A 16,905-nucleotide genomic window follows, 5' to 3' on the forward strand; every position below is an offset into this window, starting at 1 on the left:
TTCTTTAAGCAAATAACCAAACATTCTCCTCTATAAAAAAATGTTAAACCATAAATCAAGAGTCTACTGGTAATGGATTTCAAACAGGATTAAAACTGGATTGAATGGACATCAAACAGGATTAAATCAAAATGATTTAACTCAATAACTCTGTTGCTGCCACACGTCTGACAGGACATCCACCAAAACTATCCAAGGCTGAAAGGCACATGCAAGCACATGATCACATGCAATGTGATTGATGAGTTCTCCATGCTGTACCACTGACATTCACAGCCAGTGATATTGCTGCTGTGACCATTTTTCTGCCAGACAATGTGGACAGTAGTTAGCTGCAATTACCCTCTTTAGTTACTTCCATCTGAGCTTGTCACTCTAAGCTCCCTTTCAAAGGAAAAGTTCCTTTTCAAAGGAAAGGAAAAGGAACTTTTCAATATATTTCCTATTCTAAAAAATGTGTTTCTGCTGACATATAAGTGTGGATGTCTAGGTTAGACATTGATGTATACACTATATATCTAACATTTGGGTAGCTGAACCTTCAAGGACGGCAAACAATTATCAGTTTGGTTTTATTCTCTCACCCTGTACTATCCACACAGGCCCAAAAACTGGACTGTAAGAAAGAGAGGACACAGAGACAAAGCACACACAACCATGAGAGCTCCAACTCCACCATTTGGTGCTGGTATCAACCACTGCCCTACACAGTATATTTAGAATAAAACTCAGCACAGGAACAGCCCATCTGTACACTACTGGCATCAGAGTGCAGGGTTTCTCCTCTCTCCATCTCTAAATTCTCTTTTGGTCCTGATGAAACTAATCTGACAGGTTTCACAGAATACACACACACACAAAGTTTTCAGAAATCAGCATTTTCAGGAGTTTCGAGTATTAAGTATTTTAACAGCAATGCTCAAAGAACTGCTGCCTGTGACAAAATCGAAGAACTGCAGCCAAAATTTTTAAATAAGTTTTGTTTAAGTTTATTATCACTGTGGTACTGGAGACCAGGTACTCACATTTTTATTCTATAGAAAAGTATTTATCCCATCAAGCTGGGCCTCTCTCTTAAAGGACAGGCAGCGATGAACATCCTTATTTAATTGAGATCCCTATACAGTTAGCATATTAGCATGGCAGGAATCCTGTGGTATGCCTTTACACACAGTCTTAATCTCTCTACAGTTTTACGAGTCTACAAAATAAAGATAACAAAGACCAATAATATTTGCCCTGCAACCGTGAACACCACCACTATAAAGGTGAACTGTAGTCTTCACACACTGTATGGCTTCCCATTGGCACAAGACTTGGTTTTGCCCCTCAGAATATCTTTTGCACAAATAGAGATGGTATGTACACAAGATATTAAGACCTTATTAGCTTTATATTCACGCTAACCAGAATTCTACATTATTGACTCTGTTCACCACTGACTTTAAAGGAGCATTTAAGGAGACTTCCACCAAGTTATAAGAATCCAAAGATAATAAATATGTAACATGATGCCCATGAATTTTCTCTGGAAATCTTGTTGATAAGAGACCTGCTAACAGCGATTGTGCCTCACACAAATTCTATTATCCAATAGACAGAGCTAAATTTAAAATGCGATTTGGAACCAAATATGCTTGCAATATTGCACGCTCATGTGATATTCTCCAAAGTCTCCATTACATCATCTGGAATGTCCTTGAACATAAGAAATGGAAGGTTACCTTCAGAAAATATTTCCACTAATATGAACTAAGCCAATTATAAGACAAGAGTAAGGAATCATCCTACAGACACAAAGTAGAGGCAAGATTCATTTCCTTGATATTTTTAACAAATTTCCATGTCAAAAGACAGACATTGTCTCTCAGCTTTACTGTTAATCTAACAAATGAATTTCAATAATGTAGGTGTGAAACTCTAAATAATAAGTAAGCATACAGGTTACAAATAAACATATGGGATATTTGGGTTAGGATGAGAATTCAGCTCAGAGATCATACTGGATATACGGTGAGCAAAATGCTAAAAACCAAGCTGTTATTTTGGAATGCATGAGGAGAGATTTCCAGTGAAAAGCAAAACAGACAGCCAAAATCGGGAGTTTATGGAAAAAGAGCTGAGCTGCTTTCCAGTATTTGCTAAAAAAAAAAAAAAGGAGATGACATTTACCTTAGGACAGATCCAGAAATATCCATTTCTTGTTTATATGTTTCAGTTTTGAATAGGAAAAAATTCAATAATAATATTAGTAATAACAATATATTTTTATATAAATCTTCTACATTCTTTGCAGGCAGGCAAGAAACCTATTAAAGTGAAGCTGAGGCATTTTGGTTTCTGTAGCCTGTGCACACAACTGATTTCTCAAATACAACTCAAGTTTTTGTTCTAAAAGGGATGTTGAATTAATTGTGATACAAGACAATGTCCTCAAAAGCAATAAGCAATTTTCAGAGCTGTATTATCCAGCTGTCTAATTTTTTAAAGTCTCAGTTGCGAAGTTACCATTGACTTGTCCTCTTTCCAGCAGTGAAAGTTGTTGCACTCTTAAGTGAGAGAACGGAATAGAAGTGAGGCCTTAGCAGTAAAACAGACATGTTAACAAATACCAGAAGAAATAGGTTCTAAAGGAAGGCAAGAAATTTATATCCGATTCACTCAGCCACTTAACACTTCAATAACAACAGCTGCTGCCTAGCAAGTTGTTCAGGGAGATGCTTCACTACAGCAGACATCACTTTAAGGGGCAATGTATGTTAGAAACAAACCAGGTTGGACAACTAATGCCACAAGTCACCTTTCAAAAATTTGGCAACATTCAGTTTTGAGTTTACTTAAAAGCAGGAAAATGCAGACAGATGAGAAAAATCAACGTTTTTGTTGCAAGAGACTAAATGCTTTATATATCTTCTTTACAATAGTACCTATTCAAGGAACAGGAAAAAAAATGATCAAGTAGACTTACCTGACTAGAAGGAAATAGGCCTATTTTCAAAAAGACTTATGCTTTAAGTCTATGTAATGCTCCCTGTTCAATGTATTAAGGCAGCTTCTTAAATAACAGAAATTATTGCAACACTACTAGCTTGAATGAGTTATGACTACATGCACACAATGAGGAGCTTGTTCTTCTTTTCTTCCAGCTTTTGTTTACATGTCTAAGATACTGACTGCCAGAGTGCACACATTTTTATGATATCTCAAAAAAGGGGAAAAATATATGCTTGAGGTATGATTTGTTTTATATGACACAAAATTAGTAAGTAATATCTGAAGGTTGCCTTTGTGGTTTAGGAACGGGATGTGCTACAAACCTTTAGAATGTAGATTAAAACAATCACACAAATATTTTGACAGGTATGCGCACACAACTGAATTGAAAGTGTGCTTCTTTCTTCACAGGAGGCTCAGTTTCAGACACAATGTTTTTAAATTAATTATATACATATGAGATCTGGGGATGGATGAATGAATAATGAATAGATGAATGACTAAAGGAGTGATGACCTTTAGTGTAAGTTTGAACGCATTAAAATGAATAAGGATGGAAATGCAGTTTGACAACTCAAGTTCACTTATAAGGAGACACAAGAATGTGTATATTAATTGCAGCTGAATTCAAAGGCAAAGAGATGCCACTGATGACAGAAACACTTATACTTTTGTCAAGGACTTTGTATAACAGATGTTTATACGATACGTTCAGTATATTCCATGAATCTTAAGATTTGCGGCCCAAACTCCAAAACTAGATACTATCTGGATATTACAAAGCATGAAGTCATATGTGAAGTGTGCCCAAATATGAGCGATGGAATGCTTCTCCTATGAAGAAAGGCTGAGAGAGTTGGGGTTATTCAGCCTGGAGAAGAAAAGGCTTGAGGGAGACCTTATTGTGGCCTTTCCATAGTTAACAGGGACCTATAAAAAAAAATGAGGACAAATTTTTTAGCAGGGCCCATTGCAATAGGACAAGGGGTAATGGTTTTAAACTAGAAGGCAGTAGATTTAGACTAGAGATAAAGAAGAAATTTTTTACACTGTGGGTGGTTAAACATTGGCCCAGGTTGCCCAGGGAGGTGGCGGATGCCCCATCCCTGGAGACATTCAAGGTGAGGCTGGACAGGGCTCTGAGCAACCTGATCTAGTTGAAGATGCCCCTGCTTGTTGCAGAGGTTTTGGACCAGATGACTTTTAAAGGTAATTTCCAACCCAAACCATTCTATGCGAACGATGTTCAGCTTTATTATTCAGAAGCTATTGAACATCATACAGTAAATTAACTGCTCTTAACCAAACATAATGTTGTATTACTGAGCTGGTACTAACTATCGATCCCAGCCACCCGAGTTTCTTTCTTCCTCCTGTCAGCTCTGAAATCACAGCTCTGCAAGCAGGAATACATTTGTGAAAAATCAAAGCTTGCAGGTAGACCTGACTTCAGTGTGACATAGAAGGTGATTTCAGAAAAAGCTGGATCAAATATTGATTACAAACTAAATTAGAAACTAATTATAAACTAATATCACCCGGCCATTCTTGAAGCCTTTTATCACACCAAACAGAAGACTGTAAAATACTGCTTGATATTGTACTATTTGACATAATATTGTCGGAGTGTCAAACTGCTTTATCTATGATTAACCCACTCTTGTAGGTCTAAACATTTGCTGATGGTTCCACCTGAAACATGCAAACTACACCAAAAAATGCCAATGCTGTAAATGCACTATTATTAGTCCATTGCTTGAAAGCACTGACTTCTAAATTCCATGTTTAGTTCAGAGTAATTGCTAACTAGTGTTATCTCAGTCCTAAATATTACAAATAAATGGAATAATCTCAAAATGTACTTGATAACCTGCAAAGTCAAAGACATTTTTCATTCAAGTATTGTGGGTTTTTTTTAAAGCACAGCAGGGAAAATAGACTAAAGAATGACAGTATTTTTATCATTGTGTTTCTTCTGAGATAGGTAACTACTATTTCAGAAAGGAATAGTTACTTCCTCACACGCAAGACAGCTCAAAACAGCCATGAAACACAAAAGAAGTAGATATAGTCTGCTTTTGAAGATCTTCACAGCAAGGTTAATGATTACTCTCAGGTGCTCTAAGACTCAAACTTCTTGCCATGGCCTCTCAGCTCACTACCTCCTGTCTATGAGTTGCTCTTCTCTGTCATGCCTGTTTTACAGTAATACAAAACACATTCCACTGCTGCTTTCATAAGCATTAACAGGAAAACATTTTACAGCCATCCTGTAGCAAGACAGAACTCACAACATGATATGAAGTCTGCAGCAGTGAAGGTAGGAGAAATACCACTGGCTGTATTGCTCCATCATCTCTTTTCCCTGCCTTGAATTGGCTGTGCAACTTCAGATGGGTAATAGAGTAAGATGATAAAAGCATTCAAATTAATGCAAAATTTAGAAGAATAAGATTCTAAATGAAGAACGAGGTAACGAACTACAACAGCCAAACGCTATTTCTGTAATCAACATAAAGTTTATTGCTTATACTTCTGTGTCCTAACGATAATGTCTGAACTGATGATGTTTCTTAACAATAGTTTAGCTTCCTCATTGGGAAAAACCCAAAGCAATTGGCTATTTGTAACTACAGTGCAGCCATACAATTAGAATAACAACAGGTATGCCAGATGGTGCATATAAAACTGAAATAATGAGGCTCAGAGAAGCTAACTTTACAATATTAAAGGAAGATTCTAACGAAACTGTAAGGAAATATTCACATGAAACAAGTATTCGGTACTTTTTGTAACATAAGGCATTAGCCCATACTCCATTGTGTTTTCAAGTAACAGTACAAAAAAAAATTCTATATTTTGGAGATCAGGGCATTAGGTATTGAAGCCAAAAGCTTAAATGCCTCCATTAAAGGATTAAAGCACTCTTGGACCAGAGTTATTAAATTATTATATAGTGCTAGAACACAGCCATTTGATGCATTCTTGCCTAAGAACCTGCTCCCACTTTCAAAGACTGGGTGCTGGACTAGAGGAATGTTTGCTTTTATCATCTGCAACCAATACTAACAATATGTTGCTTTCACATAAAGAGAAATTATTTCTGAATGAACATATTGACCCAGTATTTTTCATTCCTCAGGATACAAGTATAAAAAGCACAGGAAAGAGGTGTAAAACCAGATTTTTGTCCAATTTGTACTAAAATTGATATTCTAATCATTTGTGAAACTATTTTTTATCTACTAATTCTGACTACCAATTACACCTGTTTGTTCTGCATAGTTCTTATAGGTGTGCACCACGTATGTCTAACACAGCTATCATTGTAAGATACAAAAGTAATATCACCCATATTTTACAAGTGGGAAAGACAAGGGGAGGAAGGTTAAAGAACAGAAACAAGACTTCATGGAACACCTGTTGGCAGTGAAGGAAAAAGACTGCAAAATCCCGTATTGGCACTGGCCCCACTCATTCCTTAAGGATTAACTTTAGACTGCAGAGCCTTTTAAGTGATACCCACCAGAATCAAGGCTCCCTTTCAATAAGCTTTGTACACATAAACTCAGCCTCTACCCAAGAAGTCTTTGGATCTAAGAACCAATTTCTGGGTTTTCAGTAGTGTTAGGAGAGGTCCAAGAACTACGCCTTGCTCAAATGAAGTATGAAGCACCTTCCGTGTTCTGAAAGCCATACTAAGAAAACTACAGGATCTAGGGTAATCTTGCATTCATACATATGTCAAGCCCCAGAACCACCAGAAGGAAAAAGGGTGACACATGAAATCAATTCTGTAACTAAGGTGCAAAAATTACAACAAAGGCAAAACTATTAACCTTGAAATATAACATCTTGACAAGTGCAAGAAAAAGTAGAGAGATGCATCATACCATTAAACCTCATGCCTTTGTTATCTGGTTCTTACTCACACTGATAGAAGCCTCTCATTCTTCAATTAGTAAAGACCAAGGTTTTGGCCTCAGTACCGAAAAAATTGTGCACTTACCTTATTCAAATTTTCACCTTTCACAGAGTCTTCATAAATGAAAATTTTGTCCTGTACACATTTCTTCAGAATATCTATCTTATTTCTATTCCTGGATCCTGATTTTTTCATTTTTGAATGCAGCTGTAAGAATATGAGCAAGAAATGCTTTGTTTGTGAGAGATATATGAGGGTGCTAGCATTAAGATCATTACTTGCTATTATTGGCAGATCCACCAATTAATGAAACACTTGGCAAGATGACTTTCACTGAGAAAATATTTCTGAAATGAAAGTGCTGCCTATTGATTCAGAAGATTCCTTTCAGACATTCAGACAAGGCTGGAAATTTCATTTTTAATTTCTTTCAAGCAGAATTATATATTCATTCTTTCCATGAAAACTGCTGGCACATAAATTTGATTTTAAAGCAGCTTTAGCAACGATAATAAGAGAAGATTTTAAGAGATACATCGTCTCCTCAGCATGGTTAAAAATGAATGAAGAATATTAATTTAAGAACTACATTGTTTTCAAGACACAGTGTATGAATCACAAATGAACCAGGATAGTATTAAGGGGCGCTGTTCCATGTAATCAAATTATTCTTGACCTTTATATTTCTTTACAAGAATATCAACTAAGTATAATGTACTCTCGGGGAAATGATAACATCTGTTCAACTATAAGGCTTTACAAAGTCATTTCCCTTCTTTAGTACTTTAGAAATTATTAAGGTTTTGAACTAGGCTAATTCCTAGTACAATTAACCCAAATTAGTTTACACATTTAGAAAACACAACTGAACAAAAAGAAAACAAGGGGAAGTCCTCCTTTTTATGATAGCATCGGATACAATTCACACAGGAAACACATTTTTTCTTCCTATTTAAGAACTGAAAATTTATGATTCTATGGGTTTTACATTCTACTGAAGGAATTAAACAACCCTCACCCCTTCCTACATGGACGAGACCATGTGTGACAGTCCCATGAAAAAAATCCCTACATCTTTCCTTTATTTAGTGCAAAAGTTAGCAATGTTTAGGGGCTGGCAGAGTAATCTCATTTTGAGCTGTAAAGCACCTAACTTGTCCCTGACATTCAGAGCCAGGCTCAGCACTGCTCCAATTTTTATCATTTCAGTTGACTCTCCTCAGAGGTACAGCCCCCTTCTGGCCACCCATCTGCTTCTTTATATCTGTGCCTTCTTGGGAAAGCCGGAGGACACGCAAGCAGCAGAAATATGTGGGCATGTGTGAAGAAAATACTTACTCAGCTGCTATCCAAACAATTATATTTAGGGTCCCTGATCCACACAGATAGAAGTGTGCATCGATGTCACACCTATGGAGAAGCTATGGGCCCACACCTGCAGCCGAGGCCAACAACCTACGGATACACTCATGAACCCCTCGCACATCCCCACGCTTATCCCACATCAGTCCCACCTGTTTATTGGTCGTTGCTAAATTCTGATCAACTTTCAGCAGTTCTGCATCCCTTTGCTCCACCTCGAAAGTCTGAAGCAAGGTTCTCGCTCTTATCTTGGGCCAAGCCAGGCTGCTGTCCACCTGGGAGAGGCAGCAGTGCAGCTCTTGCCTCATTCTAAGCAATTCCTCTTCTGAAAGTGAGAGGGGTACACTCAGAAGCTGCCTGTTTAAAAAAAAAAAAAAAAAGCCCAAAATTCAGTGATATAGTTATTTTTACATAAAAGAGACATACACACAAGTGCTTTGCATGACAATGATAATAATTTTTTGTCTTATTCACATATCAGTTAATGATTCCACACACTGGACTGAGCTGCTCAGCATGTTCTAAATATCCTTGAGGATACTTTCAATTCTGCATATGGAACTTTCTGGACTGTAAAACTTCATTTTCAAGTAGAAACAGTTTTTGAATGTTAAAAAAAACCAACAACCAAACAAACAAAAAACCAAAGACAATTTTAACACTCTTCCTATGCACAGAATCTTTCCACTTCTTCAGACAATACAAACCCTGAACTTAGGGCTGAAATAAAAATGAAAGCTTCCCATAAAGCCTCCCTGTGCTGTTTCCCAGTCACAGCTACTGAAAGGTGAATAAAATAAAATTAAAAAGTCTCTATTATAAACTCATATATGTTTTCCCTCCCCTCACAAAGGCACAACGATTCCAGCTGTTATTTGTAAAAAAGCTTTCAGCAGTCTGAACAACACAAAATATATTTTATCAGTAATTTGAATTACTCAAAGTTCCCACTTTGTAGAAGGAATGTTCTCAACATAGAACTCTGGGGAACTGATCCTCAAGTCAAGCTGAAGTTGACTTACAATAAAGCATGCTAAAGTCTAAATTAGTTTTCCAGTCGTGACTAACCTTTGACTACATTCATCCTGTCCTGTGACTGAAGTATTTCTGTATGAGCATTTCATAAAAAAATAGCATCATTTTTGTTTGGAGACTTTCTCTGTTTCCCAAAAAAATGTATTTGCATTTAAAGCATAAACAGTATATTTTTTAAAAAGTTGCTTTCTTTCAGAAATACATTATAGTGTATGTTCCATTAGGACTGATGCTTTTATTCAGTATATTACAAGCCTATACCACCTCATCATTTCACTAAAATATTCTTGAGTTTAGCAATCCTTATTTCTGCTTACTGATTCAGTAAAGTACAGCTAAATCCTAAATTAAAACATTTTTAATGTATAAAGTTTTTAATCTTAAAAAAATTAGTTACTTTAAGGCAATATTACTCCAAGCAAGCATCTACAGTATACTTAACTATTTCTCACATTGTCTTAGACTTTTACAAGATATAATCCATACTATATATCCATATTACATTCATATGAAGAAGAAATACAGCAAATCACAGTTTTGTCATGTCTATGTTTATAAAGGACCTTAAGCATTAACGATCTTCATAAATATTGCGGACTAACGGTCTCTCTGATAAGCAACAAAAATGAAAAGTTATCATTCAAAATAATTCTTTTTGAAAACTAGATGAGAACAGAAATATGAGAGCTGGTATCTGTCATCAAAATATCAAAATTGACAGGCAGTGAACTGAACATAAAGACAGTGACAGACTTTAAGGGGCTTTTGATAGGACAGTTGAGCAAATGCTGCATTTTTGTACATAGTTTCCAGTATTTTACTGGAAAAAAAACCCAACAAACCGAACAACTTACCTTTGCTGTAAATAAAGATAGCATCTAACAAATATAACAGGTGACACTGCAGAGTGGAATACAATTATGGAATCGTAAGTTAGAAACAGAAAATATATGCTCAGTCATACAATTTATGTCCCTGCTCCTGCAGGTCTGCTCTCAACAATGTAAATAAGAGATAATACAACAAACTAGAAAATACATTGAAATAGCTTATAGAATAGCGATTAAAATGCAAAATAAAATACAAAGCCCTTGAAATTAGAACCAAAACAAGACACAAATGGATTTTTTTTTCTTTAAGCAAATGTAATGGGCAAAGTTTTTTATTTACATTCTGTTATATGGGGTTTACATTGTGCAGCAGGGAAACTTAAAAATACGCTGTATGGACAAAACTGCCCATGCAAATCTGTTTTGCTTTATAGAAGTAGTAGGAAGGAGAAACCTTTACTAATGCTTTTTTCCCCCCTTTTTAATTTTTTTCTCTCTGTTCGATCTATCTTGTTCAGGATGTTTGTTCCAGGGGCAGACAGCCTAATACAGCCTGTTCCAGTTGCTTCCCCTAAAGTTGCAACTCTGACAGCAGACTATTTTTTCATGTTCCCATGTTTCTAACAATGTCTGTTACTAAATAGACATTGCATACTGTAAATATTCAGGTAATAAAACAACTAAACATAAGAAAAAACACTAACAGTGCAAATCTCTCAGAGACCTTGCTGCCCAGCCAATGAGGCACCATGCACTATGGCTCTCAGCTGCAGCTGTGGTCTCCTCCTGCACAAGGTCTCCCAATGGTGGCAAAGCCACCACCCACCTTCCCACCTCCCCAGGGTCACGTCGTAGTGATGGCCATAAGGTGCATCCGAGGCCAGTAAACCTCTCTGCAACATCACTTGTGAGGCCTCTCTGGCTCGGGGCTCAGTACCGAGGGCTCTTGGTCAGCAGGCCAGATCCACCAAGTCTGGTGCATGGAGCCAATGAGCTGGAGAGGTCAGCTACTGTGCTGTGTATTTATGGAATATATGGAAATTCTGTGGCAGAGTTTAAAAGAAAGTTGATGAGTAGGCTTAACTTGTGGCTGGAAGAAATATATTGAAATTGGATGTGGGGTTAATTAGGCCTAACATACTAAATGGCATTTCTAAAGTGCTGGACCTCTGAGAAGAGACTGAGGATAGTAATGAAAGATGTGCAAGTGAAACCTGACACAGAGTAAATGGAAGTATAAAAATACCATTCCACGTTTCTGGTTTCAAAACCACTGTTTCCTGGGATTTCCACTGCAGGACTAGGAGTGCCAGCTCATCCACCGGCACTGCAGGGGCTGAGCTTGCAAAAAAACCCAAAAACAACAACAAACAAACACACAAACAAAAAACAAACAAACAAATAAAACAAACCAACCCCTTCCCCCCGCCTTGATCATTCAGAATCATACCAAACTCCTAGTTCATCTCTATTTGCAATAATAACAAAGAAAAAGGTGCAGAGAGATACTTGCATGGATAGTGATTGTTCCCAGCTCCTTAATTTTTTTTGTTCTGAAATGCTCATTTCCAGCTCTTCACTTAGCTTCTGCCTGGTGAGCTGGAGCAGCTCCTCAGCAGCCATGCTCTTGTCACGCTCTTCCCTTTCAAGCTGTTCACGTTTAACAACCATTTCTTTTTTATGCTCCTCCACAGCTTCCAGCAGGAACATCTTTGGCACACTGAGCTTTACCAGTTCTTGCACAAATACTCCATACTGAACACGTTTAAGCTCTTCAACAGTTTTCTCTGTCAGACTAAAAAGAAGCTCTTTCAGCTCTTCACTGGCCTCATTGTCAAGCTTTTCAGTAAGTTCTTCAAATTCAGTGGTGTGATCACTCAGAAGATTTTTCCAGTGGCTCAGGTAGTGAGCAACCTCCTTAGTAGTTCTGAAGGGGTCTCCAAGTGACAGCTGCTCCTTCCAACACTCTTTCTGCTGATTCATTTGCCAAAAGGAGGAACAAGGTTAAGAGGAGCACCTCAAATTCTAGTTCTTTAAATATGTATTACAGAGCAACGCAAAATTTCATACTTTTGTTCTTCAGTGTTCTCAAAACTGCTTTTCAGTGTCCAAAGACTTACCTAACCCTGGCTTTGTGTGCATCTTGCATGCCTGTGATAATTCAGATTACTATGAGAAGGGCTAACACAGGCCTGTGATAATTTGGATTGTTGCTAGATAGAAGGACTAGCACCTAAACAATTGCATAATCTGTGGTTTGACCTAAACCCAACTGGCTGAAAAGTGATGATCTGACAGCATTCCAGAAGTGTATCTGTATCAAATACTAAGGATGACAAAAAAGAAAGAAAGAAGAAAAGAGAAAGGAAAAGGCTGTGATTTTTATTTTATTTTCCCCATCTTACAGTATGCATGAATTTCACTGGAAAGGTAAACCAAAGCTACCTACACTGCGAATAAATACAACAAATTACGTCTCCATTGTTAAATCTGTTGTCTCTCCTTGCATTGGTATCTGTTAAATAGCAGAGAACACTGAAATACATATCCTACAAAAGGTAAAATTAATCTCACCTAACTTGGGTCATCTAAGGAAATATCACCTAATCCAAGACTGCTTTTTCTACATCCTTCAGGCAGAGAAAGATAGGGATCTTTGGATAACAACTCTCCTCTGTTTATCTCAGATCACCTGCAAGTCATTTTCCATTATGAGGTGACTGGAAGCTCATGTTAGCCTTGATTTTTTACATGTCTGAGGTTAGATGACATGAGTTCTACCACAAGCAGCCACAGGTTTAAATAGTTTTGATTTGCAGTTGAATTTTAACTGTGCTGTAGAAGTCATTCAAGTCACACACAGCCAGGGAACTCATAGAAAAGGATGACTGTCGCAGATTTGTGCCATCTCCCTCATCATCTCCAGGACGTCTGCTGGCTTTTGCCTATCTGCACATTAGAGGCTTGTCATAACCCCCTTGGACAGGTTAGACTAAAGAGAGGGGCTTCACAAGTTTCTCCAATTACGGCACTTTCTTTAAAATTTTTCTAAAAGAACAGCTATTAATTACTGCATAATTAATACAGCACATGGTGCTACACAGCTAAAAACAACGGACACTTATTTTTATGTGTGCTCCTGGAAGTGTTACCCGCTGTCCTAAGAACTGTATTTTTCAACTGATTCCATTTTAAATTCCTGATAAGCCCTGTGAAAATAAATATGCTGAAAATAAATTACCTTTTGTAGCATTTCCCGCCTTCGCTTGGTAATGAGTTTCTGGCGAAGCTTTTGCTTTTCTTGTTTTAAATCATGATCAAACTTCTGTTTTACAGAATTAATTTGAGCCTCAGCTTGATCCAGCAGCACTCCCAAGTGACTTTCAGGTAGATGACCTGCTCTGTAATAACAGTGTTTGAAGCCTGTTATCCCAAATTTTTAAGAGCAAGTGGATATTTAAGGCACTTAGTACCACAAAAAGGCTCAACAAAGTAGGAACGCAGAATGATCTTTGTTTCTTTAGCAGTCATACCTGAGGGGATCAAACAAGCAAGTGGATAACAGAAAGAATCTCAGAGATGAGTGCAGAATTGAGGCAGTTTGTGAAGGTAGAGTCAAAGTGTCTGAAGAACGAACAGGAAGAAGGAAGGGAAGCCAAATGCAAAACCAGTTACATATCAGTTAGGAATGTGATATTCAAATGAGACATTTTAAACCTTATATATTATTCATAATATTTACATTTTTTATTTAATGCCTGTGGAATGCAATTCTAGATGTCTTTTATAACTCCTTCTCATTAGAAACAATTTTCTCTTTAAAGGATGTAATCTAATCAAGTAAAAACAATTAAAACTTATTTTAAAGACACAAGGCAATCATAATCCATGAAAAGATTTAGATTCAGATTTCCTATTACATTTACATAGTCAGAAAAATTATAAAGATTTCAAATTAATAGTGAAGTACAATAATCTAACAGAGTAAATTCTCAGTCTTAAGCACAAAGTGCTTTCCAATGGAAATTTAAGACTATGATCTACCTCCAGTTGCTATAGCATTTAATTTCAAAGAGTAAGCAAGATCCCAGCCATGCCTGCAACAGTTAGAAAATCCTCCCTGCCCACAAAGTGAAACTGAATTTCAGAAATATTTACACCAGAAATTCCCCAAATCTTTCTCACACAAAAGAAGAATAAAATAACATCTTAATTTGGACCAGGCTGTTGGACATTTGTCAGTTATAATTTCTCATATGAAGAGAGAAGACTTCCAAAATGTGGGGTTGAAAAGGTGAACATGGAACTTTGAGCAGAAGACACCAATTGCTGACCTGAACCTGGATGTTGTCCAAACACTTTCTGGTCTATTTTTCAAATCCCCATTATTCAGAGACATGAACATTACACACAAAGACTGGACTCAGGTGAATGCAGTCCCTGTTTCAATACAATACCTGCCCCAATTCATAAACTAGAGTAGCGGCTAAACATTGTGAGCCCTTCTCCAGAAAGGAGAAAGTGTCATTCTGGTTTATAAGGATTTGTTGATACTATAACAAATAAAATCATCAAACCAAAAGCTAAAAGAAACAAAACAGAAGATTAATGTATTAGCTTGATTGCCGCCACCACACCGTAACAATGGTGGCCAGATTCCACAATTCACATCAATCCACCAACTGCTCAAGCATCCAAAAGTATCTGAGCAAGCCACAAAACATCATCACCTATGTAATGAATGTGCTGCATAGAAACTCAGATCTGCTTTATCACACAGTTATGTCAACCAGAGACAGCCTCCTTTTGCAGAGCTTTTCCAATGTCTATCTGTTGTATTTCTTTCATTTTCTGCAAAGGCGATTAAAATAACTCTCAGTACCTTGACAGCAATCCAAGTAACATTCTTGGATCTTTTGCACAAGTCACTTTTGCCTTGAAAGCAATCAATGTTAGATTTAATTGTATGTTAAAAACAAACAAACAAAACCAAAACACCCCAAAACCAAACCAAACAAAAACCCACAAAAGTCTAGCACCTAATTTTGTACCTATATTTAGTAAATCTAAGACTTACCCCCCTTTGTTGATTAAACCTAAGGCAAAAGATTAGTAAATATCTGGTAGATTTATTACAGTGGGGAAGTGAGGCAAGATAATAACCAAGATATTATTTTTAACACCTTTACCCTGTATTGTACTGAGGAAATAAACCCAGGCTTGCCGCATCCAATTAAAATCCCTGTCCAGAGCAGTGAAAATGGGCTGTAATAGAAAAAGATAGATGTGCTGGAACCACTCAGCAAATGAAAGATATAGGAAAAGCCATGGAACATACAATAATGGGAAGATGATATATACCTACCTATTCTTAGGATGGAAAGAAAAAAAAAAAGAGTCTACATTATTTCCATTTCAGTTGTTGATTTATTTAGAAATGTAATATGTCCACACCTCAAAGTGAAGATGATGCAGTATTGTAAAACCTCTTTACTTATTTGGAATCTACTTATTTAGAAATTCCAGATAACAAAAATCATAGGCAAAATGCCTACCACCACAAAAGTCTATGGGAGTTTATGTGGGAACTTACATTAAACAGTATTCTATTAATTCCTAGAAGGCTCACTTTCTGGTTTCATATAAATACAGTATTAAAAAAATTCCAGTACTAGAATTAGAAGATGGCCCCTTCCCAAAGGACTCTGAACTGAAACACTTAATAAAAGGAGAGGAGAAAGATAACGTGGCAGTATAGACTGTAGGATAAACTGCTTGGTCACAGCATATCAGACATCTAATCACTGAAGAAACGTGAAGGCACATGTTTAATGTCTTTGAACAAGGAGAATTTTAATGAAGAAGAATAGTGCAGTAATGACAAGGATGATTAGAGGGAGATCCTCCCAAATGCAGCGAGTGCCATGGAAGGAACAGATAAAGAGTGTGGCCAACAGCAGCAGTATTACAGGTCAATCCGAGGCAGACCTTGACTTCTCTGAACTGAACAAAAGCCAACAGAATTACGAGAAAAAGTGAAGTGAGGGCACTAAAAGTAAAAAGTAGTAGTTTGTATTTCATGTTATGGAGGACTATGTAAGTGATGCTGGACCCTAGCAAAGGAAGACTGTTTTATGAAAGCTAAGGAAGGATTCTTATTTCACCTGAACTTCTACTTCTTATATATTGCCTGCAGTTGCTAGTCAACATCCTCTCCAGTTACATTATTTATAAACTTCATCAACTGTCTTTAGAAAACAGTAATGCATTTCAGCTTGAGACTGTATATCCAGCTCCTCAAACACATTCAGTCACAACTGAATCAAAATCATTCTTTCCTGTTAAATCCAGATATTCACATGTAAAGAACACAGACAAAAGGCCTTAACTGGTACATATTACAACGGACTTTTGACATGATTGAAGGCTATTTGCATGAATAACAGATATATAAAGACATCGAGACCCTCACACGAATCTGGTTCCCACTGAAGTCAGAATTGCAAACAGGCACTATACACACTCCCAGCAATTAATCTCTGTGCTGTACAAAGAGGACACAGCAACAAAGCCTCATCTTCATGTCTGCTAGGATAGTAAGTAACAAATCCATTAGTTGCAATGAACTTTCTTAGAATTAACTTAAAATATAACACATTTATGAACTTTTCCTGAAAAAACACTGGAACCTAGATAAAAAAGATGTTTGAGGACTATTCTATTGCTATTGAGATAATATAGTCAAATGGCTGTGACAAA

At 36.9% G+C, this 16,905-nt stretch overlaps 1 protein-coding gene across 1 annotated transcript in view; it reads right to left on the reverse strand.

Annotated features, from left to right (window-relative positions):
- Positions 1-16,905, reverse strand: part of EVC2 (EvC ciliary complex subunit 2) — a gene marked incomplete at both ends in the record, with an annotated part of 72,691 nt that overhangs the window by 13,074 nt on the left and 42,712 nt on the right. Inside the window, 4 exon segments of the mRNA XM_080344133.1 lie at positions 7,004-7,126; positions 8,434-8,634; positions 11,656-12,120; positions 13,388-13,547. Of these exon segments, the coding sequence (XP_080200259.1) occupies positions 7,004-7,126; positions 8,434-8,634; positions 11,656-12,120; positions 13,388-13,547 (949 nt within the window).

This window comes from Nesoenas mayeri (genome assembly GCF_963082525.1).
Source record: "Nesoenas mayeri genome assembly, chromosome: 4".
NCBI classification, from domain to species: domain Eukaryota; kingdom Metazoa; phylum Chordata; class Aves; order Columbiformes; family Columbidae; genus Nesoenas; species Nesoenas mayeri.